At 39.7% G+C, this 9069-nt stretch overlaps 1 protein-coding gene across 1 annotated transcript; it reads left to right on the forward strand.

Annotated features, from left to right (window-relative positions):
- Positions 1-341: 341 nt before the first annotated feature.
- Positions 342-6598, forward strand: LOC143287390 (SPRY domain-containing SOCS box protein 1-like). Its single transcript, XM_076595370.1, has 3 exons — positions 342-489; positions 3653-4488; positions 6122-6598. The coding sequence occupies exons 2-3, from the start codon at positions 3783-3785 to the stop codon at positions 6250-6252; spliced, it is 837 nt and encodes a 278-aa protein (XP_076451485.1). The 5' UTR covers positions 342-489; positions 3653-3782; the 3' UTR covers positions 6253-6598.
- The last annotated feature ends 2471 nt before the right edge of the window (positions 6599-9069 follow it).

Below are 9069 nucleotides of genomic sequence, written 5' to 3' on the forward strand. Positions count from 1 at the left end.
TGAAACAGTTCACTATATAGTGATCCAAAAGCACATTAATGGACATTATTACGAGGGCAAAAGGCTTCTAGCCAAAAGCCGAATATTTCTGTGATTCTGTGATGTTTTCAGTGTTATTGACGTTTTTAATGTGTGGCTCTTAATTTGTCACTCAAGAAAACGAATACGTCTGTGCTAGAGTTTAAGGGTATTTAGCATGAAAATCGCAAATGACACTGATAATATCGATTTCCAACCATTATTTTGGCTTGATTGGACAACAGCAGTCGACAGATTTCCACGATCTGACGTGTACCGCTTTGGGGGTCACGTGATACACATAATACCGCCGCCATGTTACGATCTAATAATGGCCAGGGACCATAGGACGTGAGTCACAAAGAAATATTTCATGTAAAGCTTTGGTCTGGTGTGCCTGTCTTTTTATGGCTCCGTACAGTTTTCTGGTTTATAGTGAAAAAAGTTATCCACTCAAAGAAGATCTGAAAGGTAAGTATTTGCTTGCTTTGGCGGGGCGTATGATATTTTTGATACGAAACGTTTGTTGGCGACTGCAGTGCCTTCGATCTTTGTTGTTGAACTTGTTCAGCTGGCAAAGCCCCGAAACAATGAAATTGGCGATATGTGGTGGCAGACAGTACGTTTATCCAAAGAAGTGTTTTTGTTCATGATATCTTCTTACTCCTTTCGTAAATAAAACCACCTAATTTCGATTCAGCTGCTGTGCGGGAAAATGTGTGAAGACAATGAAAATCTTGTTTTGGTCACTCTTTTTTTTTTTTGCTTAGTACTATAGTAGTAGTACTTCCAAAAGTGTCACTGGTGTCATTGAAATGTGCGTTGAAACTTTATTGTTTTATCAGTAACGTAATGTGAAATAGAACAAGCACAGCCAAACGTATGGACTACCATGCTTTTTGATTATTTAGCAGACTTTTTTCAGCATGGATTTTTTGTTGTTGGTTGGTGGTTTTACTTTTAATTATTTTAGTTTTAGTTTTACTAATAACTAAGCACTGCACATTGTACATTCACATTGTACTCACCAATGTATAAGACTAGAATTTTGATTTTTATAAACACATTCACAACTAATGTTATTTGCCACATGGTGAAAATTAAGCAAGACTTTCTAAAAAAGATTGGGCTCCACTGTCCACTTTTACAGTTTTAGCTACATAAAAGCACAGCTTTCCATGATTTGACTCTTCTTTTGTTTTAATATACATTTAAAGGAAAATCCCTTTATTTTATTAGTTTTTCTAGTGTTTTCCAGGTGGAACAGAAATATCAGTAGTACTGGTCAGTCATTGATACAATGATAGCAGTCTGTTATTCAGTGTAAATCTGGTTACAGTCATGACTCATGGTTTTAGTGTCACTCAGTAATGGTAAAAAGCATTAACTTGCATTAATATAACTATAAGTATAATGGTCATTGATAAAGAATTTGTCTTGTATTGACTTGTCCTTTCTACCTTACTGTAGTCATTTTTATGTTTTTAGACTGCTACAGAGTTCAGCAAGCTTATTGGATCTTGTTTATTGTGAAATCACTAGCAATGCCAAGAGTATTCAACAAAGACAAAAGCAGCTATTATGTTGTCCTCCATTTCTTTAGTCGATAGCCTCCATTACTATAACCATACTCTGTACAATGAAGTGCAATCAAATGCAGAATAAGAAAACCAAAATATGAAGGAAAATGTCAACAACAACTAAAAAAGGAAGCCTGATGTTTCACATGTTCTGCCTTGATCACCTATGTTGCTTGCAATTTTGAAGAGCTGATCAACTTCGAGAGCACCTCTATAATCATGTAAGTACGGAACTCTCCTGCAGTCTGTTCTGCCCCAATTTAACAGTCACTACCTGGTGTTAGTGGCTCACATTTTTTATATTTGATTTTAAATAATAGATAGTGATACATTTCTTTTTTCTGTTTTAATTGGGACACATGCATAACAAATTAACATTTAACATTTACATTAACACTAGTAGAAGTGGAGTGATGGCCTAGACTGGCTAGAGGTAACACATCTGCCTAGGAAGCGAGAGAATCTTAGCACGCTCAGCCGTCTGTATTTTCTCCCCCTCCACTAGACCTTGAGTGGTGCCTGGTGGTCTGGAAGCTAGTCATTCGGATGAGACAATAAACGGAAGTCATGTGTGCAGCATGCACTTAATGCATGTAAAAGAACCCATGGCAACAAAAGGGTTGTTGTTGTTCCTAGCAAAATTCTGTAGAAAAATTCACTTTGATAGGAAAAAACCCAAAACAAACTGCACGCAGGAAAAAATACAAAAAAATTTGGTGGCGCTGTAGTGTTGCGACGCGCTGTCCCTGGGGAAAGCAGCCCAAATGTCACACAGAGAAATCTGTTGTGATAAAAAGAATTACAAATAAATATAAAATAATATCCAAATAACACTATAATAGTATAAATGAACAGTGAATGAACAAGACATAACTGTAGTTTTACTGGCAATAATTGAATGATTTAACATAAACTATATAAAGATCCAGAACTGCGGAAGACAAAAATCAGTGCATGTGCTCTGCTTTTGCTGATTTTAATTTGACATTCTAACTGAGACAGTGTTGAAAAAAAAAAGACTACTGGAGAGTTCTGCGTGTACTTACATGACTTACAGAGTCACTTGATCTGTGTTCTTGAAGTTGATTGGCTTTCCAAAATTGTGAGCTTTTGATAAATTGCTGCCAGTTATTTTGGTAGTTGCTAACATGGATGGGATATTGGGAGCTAAAAGGCTTTTTTTTAAATATTTTTTTGCTTACTTGTTATATTTGATACATTTTCTCTTCTATTTGAGTATCATCGTATGACAGTGTTTTCCCCTGTTCACATATGTTTGATACAAAAATTAGATTTAGAATGTTTAAAAAATCTGCTTTATTAAACTAATAAAGTTAACCATCATGATGTTGTAGTGAGTACTTAACAAACTGTAGAAGTTGTACTTTTTATTTTTTTAAATTTTTTATAACACTGTATCAGTTTGAAATTTGTGTGTGTGTGTGTGTGTGTATTGCCATATCTTTGTTGTGTTATAACCCAAACTACCACTGGATGCAACCAAGTTAAATAGCAGGCTGGGGGACTTTCAGTGGAACCTCTATTTTCAGTGGAAGAGCAGACTATGTGATTTTTAGAGGGAAAAAAAAATTCAGAGGAAAACACTTTTTGAGGTCAGAGAAGAAACTGAATTATTGTTTTAGCTTTCAGGAGAGGCCCCAAAACCTCTCAAAAATCATCAATTTTGTTTTTGCCAAAGGGGCTTCGCCCCCCTGGATCCCACAACAAGGTGTTGCCCCTGCACCTCACCAGGGGCCTAAGGCAACCCCTGGACCCCAGCTGATTTTCAGAGGAAACTCTCCTGGGCAATTCATCAGCCTGATGTAGTTAAGCAAATTAATGACAAAAAGCTACAAATCCAAATATTTCATCAATCAATGCATAACTGACTTAGTTACTGAGTAGTAAGTTGCCATCTTGATTAAGCAAGCAAATGTGGAACAAGGATTTACATTACCCAATTCCAATCTTAATAAAAAGTACCAAGTTCCCATTCTTAATTTATCTTCAATGAAAATTTGAAGTGTTCTGATGAGTGAACTGGATATTTGCAGATAATGATGCACTGAAGTAAGAACTGACAGAGTGGCTGCGTTGGTCAGCACCCCCATCACACTGCCTCCTCTCCATCCAGTGCTGCCTCTCGCTTCCTATTTTCACCCAAGTTCTGGCCTCTCCCAAGCAATGAACATGGGGCAGAAGGTCTCTGGTGGCATCAAAACCATCTCCAGCTCCAGAGAGCCAACTTACAAGAGTGTCACTCGTGAGCCAGCCTTCAATCCTGACTACCAGAAACCTGCCCGCCTGGATGCTTTGCTGGACATGCCTTCGGTCCCCCGGGAGGTGCAGTATAAGCATGCCTGGAATCCGGATGATCGCTCCCTCAACATTTTTGTGAAAAATGAAGATCTCTTGACCTTTCACCGCCACCCTGTGGCTCAGAGCACAGACTGTATCCGTGGACGCTATGGCTACACGCGAGGGCTGCACGTCTGGGAGATAGTGTGGAGCACACGGCAACGAGGGACTCATGCGGTGGTGGGAGTAGGCACAATAGACGCTCCGCTCCACTGTGTGGGCTACCAGTCGTTGGTGGGGAGCAATAAAGAGTCATGGGGCTGGGACTTGGGGCGCAACAAACTGTACCACGACATGAAGAACCAGCCGGGCCTCACCTACCCCACAGTGCTGAACTCAGATGAGAACTTTGTGGTCCCGGACAGCTTTCTGGTCATTTTGGACATGGACGAGGGCACGCTGAGCTTCATGGTGGATGGACAGTATCTTGGTGTGGCCTTCCGCAACCTGAAGGGCAAGAAACTGTACCCCATTGTCAGTGCGGTGTGGGGGCACTGTGAAATCACTATGCGCTACCTGGGGGGACTAGATCGTAAGTCACAACAACACTTGACTTGACAGTCACCTCTTTTTTGTTGTTGTCCTCATTCACTATCTGCCTTCTTTCTCTGCTTTCCTTATCATAGTTTACTAGCTAGTGGTACTGTAGAGGTTGTGATGACCTTGACAGCCTGAGATCAGCCATATCAGTTTGGTATAGATTTCATCCTTGTCTGAGATGGAAATATTACTGAAGCAAAAGAATTTGGTTCATTGCCACATGAGCTTTAGCCTTTAGAGCTATGCCATAGTAATTAATATTTTAGGTTCAGGTCTGTTTCAGTATTACAAACTGACATTTGACGTTGTTTTTATTATTTAAACTTTGAAAAAAAAAGAGTTTAATCCATAAATGACTTACTGGTGGATCATGGTCATTTCTCAGAATTCTTGAAAAGTTTCACACTGCAGATCTTTTGTTTTTTTTATTTTACTGGTTCTTTCAGTATGCATCATGTTCAGCAGAAATGCCATATGATGATGAGACATAATGTTTTTGTGTGTGTAGTAATAGAGTAATAGACTAATAGTAATACTACTAGTATATTTATGTGTTATTATTGATTATATTTTTAGGTCTATGTCATGCTTGTTGAACTTGAAGTTGAAAGCTTGGAGCATTCAGCTTATTCAGGTTATTGATCCACTGTTCAGAATATTAATAATAATATCAAGGTGGAGAGTCTTTCTTGAGTCATGATCAAAAGGTACAGAATAAATTGCTGAAGAAATGTTACTTGAAGAGTTCTGGAGGTAACGTTTCAGTCAGAAATGCCAGCGAGACATACTTTAGTGGTTGATTTTTCCTGTCTTACTCTTACATGTCATAATGACCTGTTTCAGATTCAAGTTCCACTCCACTTCGTGCAGGTGTTGATATTTTGTCAAATAGATCTTAATTTTTGAAATAATGATGGGTTCATTGAGGGATGTGGCTCACTTTGCCTTGCCACGCAGCTTGGTTATTATTTTTGTCATTAGCCATGATGTAGGGCTTTAGTAAATCTATGGTTAAATGGTGTCAGAACTACATAATGAACATCACTGAAGACTGAGTGAAGCGTCCAGGGTCTTGCTGGTGTATGGCATATCATGGACAGTGTGTCATCAAAAAAGAAAATCATTCTTTTTTCATAGTGGATCATTTTTTCTGACTGATGAAAACATTTCATGTTGAAAATTTATTAGTACACATTATTTTATTTTCCGAAACAGTTACGTGTTACACGCAATTCTAAATGTTGACTCAAAATATTTGATGCCAAAGTCAGCGTAAGCACATATTTATGGAAGTACATGCTTTGTCTCAGTGAGACTGTACTTTGAGAAAAAAAAACTGGGGTTCAGGGGTTAGAGGTGTAAAAAAGAAAAGCAAACTGTGATCAGTCTGTACTGAATCTGACAGCTATGCTCAGTCACACTTTTACAGACATCTTCAAAAATTGGTCACCGTATGGACAGTTGGAGAGAACATTTTCGTTTGTCTGCCAGAAGGTTGAGTTGTCTTGGGCAATTGGATGGGTGGGTATTTTGCACTCTCATTACAAAAATTTACATGAAGAGTCTGGTGTTTACTGAGTTATTCATAATTTTATATTCTTACAAACTGTGGTGTGTGTGTGCAGCGGAGCCCTTGCCACTAATGGATATATGTCGCCGTGCTGTGAGGAGCCAGGTTGGCAAGAATCGCCTGCACTTCATCAAGGACCTACCCATTCCGAACTCACTCAAAATGTACCTGTGGTACCAGTCCTAGCATCAACTCCCTCCTGTCATCTGTGCCATCCACCTATCCTCATTGCTTGCATCATCATCATCATCATTGGTTTTCTGAACCAGCATGCACTTGCAAACACACTCAGGAATAAACACAATGTATACTGCACACACACACACACACACACACACACACACACACACACACACACACACACAGAGTCAAACTCACATATTTCATTACTTTACAATTGTCAGTATCACTGTCTCCTGTCACTATCCTTGACCAGCCCTCAGTTCTTTTGGATTTGTCTGCTGCATTGCATAGCCTGCAGTGTTCCCATTACACACAGAGATTCAACCCACAGGGATACAGAGGTTGTGTGAGGAGGGGAGGGGGGCAGGTGGTTGTACTGTTGGGAGAGGGGGAATGGGGGTGGGATGGGGGCTTACATGTCTGGTTGAAGTGCCAGCCCACTTGCAGATTGTCGTTCTCATTGGTATTGGCGAGTGGTGAGAAATTCTAGACAGGCTCAGTATTGGATGGTATGATTCTGAAAAGAACATTTCATCGAGACTCCAGTGTGTACTGTTTGACCAGATGGGAAACCGGCGGTTGCTATTTGAAAGCATGATTCGGGCCTTGATTTTGAAAGGTTCAGGTTGGATCACTGTATGTGTGTTTCAGTTTCATGGTGGTGTCCGACCCTGCAGACAGATCCATATACACTACTGCCATATCTGCTGTTAAAAAAACAAACAAAAAAACAAACACCCAAAACAGCAGATGCTTGACTTAGCATTTATAAACCTAACGTGTGTACATACAGGTGAACAAGATCCACAAAGAGATGATTGTTTTTCTGGCCAGCTGTTTTTAATCAATAGTAATTAATAATCCGTTGTCATAACTTGTTCAGAAATTCCTTCCAACCTAAGTCACCCGGTACAGTTCGGAACGGCTGTGGCCAACTACCATGGATGCACTCACAGTCACACTCACATGTTAGACTACATACCTGTGTGGTTCCGTTGCACAGAGAAGGGAGAATGGCATTGAGTTGAGCTCCAGTCTATAGGGTTGGTACAGTTATGGAAAATTCTTTGAAAAATGAGAAAACTATTTCAAGGGGTGAAAAGTCATGGGAAAATGTTTTGCTCTTCTAGGTGTGGAAAAGCCAGTTTTTTTGTTGTTGTTTTTTTAAATTGAACCTTTGACAAGTACCGTTCAACAAATAGCATAATCAATGCATTAAAAAAAATTTAAAAAGGGATGAAAATTGGAAATTAGATACCAAAATATCAGCTTTATTCTTTCTTCAGCAGTATAGCAATGTTTGATTCACTTTGGCTTTGTGTTTGGTGATGGTATCAAATATTTTCAGATATAGTAATTGGGATATTTTCAGTCTGGTCTGATAAAAGGTTAGGGAACGGTGTGGAATTTGTTTGGTCCCAGATCTGCGGGAATCTCTAGTTCAGTAGTTGGGACAGAAGATAGGATAGAAAGAGTAGGTGGTAGTAGAACTAGAAGGGGTTGGTCTGTGTGTGGTTGGTGAGCCAGATGGGGCAGTGCTATGAAGTGAGATCCATGCAAGGCCAGTACTCACTCTCTGCAACCAGGGAGGGGTGGTGGGCAAGGTTGGTCTGTGTCTGCTCCCAGTGGGACCTTGCATCTGTCTCACTCCGTAGTCCATTACAAGTGCAATGCTATCGATCAGTACAAAAAGCCCAGTAGATTGGTGTACATGGTTCCTTGTTGCTATTTTCTTTGGGTTTTTTTTTATGTCATTACTGTGTTGTGTCTGTGAAGGAGTGAGAGAAAGAGAGAGATTTGAAGTAGGCCAGTAGTGTTGAGAGCTCTCTCTTTGTCTGGTTGAACCACTGGGTCAGAGATTTATGTTCTTATTATTTATTATTGATCAAGTTTGCCACCAGGTTGTTTGGAGGAGGACGTATGTGTTTGGGAGCTTGAAAAAATGACAAGTGTGTGTGGATTTTTAGCGGTGCTTCAGTTCAGGAGATAATTTTGTGACAATGTGAGCGAATGAGGCTTGGGTACTGGGGCATACATGTGCAGTGACAAATGTATTGTTGAGATTGTGTCTTGTAGCTGATTGGTCCTAGCAGTCTCACAGTTTTTGAGAACTCATCTAGGACATACACATGCTCACGCACATATACACATACAAAGATACACACACACACAGTGACACACATGAAATACACATAACATGCGCACGCACATGCATGGATGGTACTGGTACATACACACTCACACACACACACACACACACACACACACACACACACACACACACACACACACACACACTCACACACACTCACACAGAGTCTTTTAAGCACATGGCCACACTTGTATACAGTAATACATGAACACTCTCACATGCACGGATATACAACACAGTTTTAAACTTCCTGTCAGAATGAAGTAAATGGGTGAAGTTTTTGTTAAACACTGAAAGAGAACAAACAGAAACAGAGTTGTGTTGACCAGATAGTGTATTTGTGTATGTATTCATCTGAATACATACAGGTTCTCATTCAGTTGTTACTTCATACATATATGCATGGCATTATCAGCTGTCCTAGTATCTAGGGGAGGAGTTGGTCATGTTCACATGTATTTTGTATGTGTTGATGTGTGCATACATAATTTGTTTTACAGGTGAAGCAAAAAATGAAACAGGCCTCTGGATGTGAAAATAGGATGATGAAGATGCTGGGCTTGAGTTGTGGTCAAGCCTTTTCAGATTTGTATAATATACCTAGACGAGTCTGAAGAGAGGAAATGGTGGGTCAGTGTGCCAGATTCATAATGATGGTGAGCATGCTG

The sequence above is a fragment of the Babylonia areolata genome, chromosome 11 (assembly GCF_041734735.1).
Source record: "Babylonia areolata isolate BAREFJ2019XMU chromosome 11, ASM4173473v1, whole genome shotgun sequence".
Lineage (NCBI taxonomy): Eukaryota > Metazoa > Mollusca > Gastropoda > Neogastropoda > Buccinidae > Babylonia > Babylonia areolata.

Coding starts and splice junctions, on each gene's coding strand:
- LOC143287390 (XM_076595370.1), top strand. CDS start 3,783: ATGAACATGGGGCAGAAGGTCTCTGGTGGCATCAAAACCATCTCCAGC. Junction 4,489..6,121: donor CTACCTGGGGGGACTAGATC/GTAAGTCACAAC, acceptor GTGTGTGTGCAG/CGGAGCCCTTGCCACTAATG.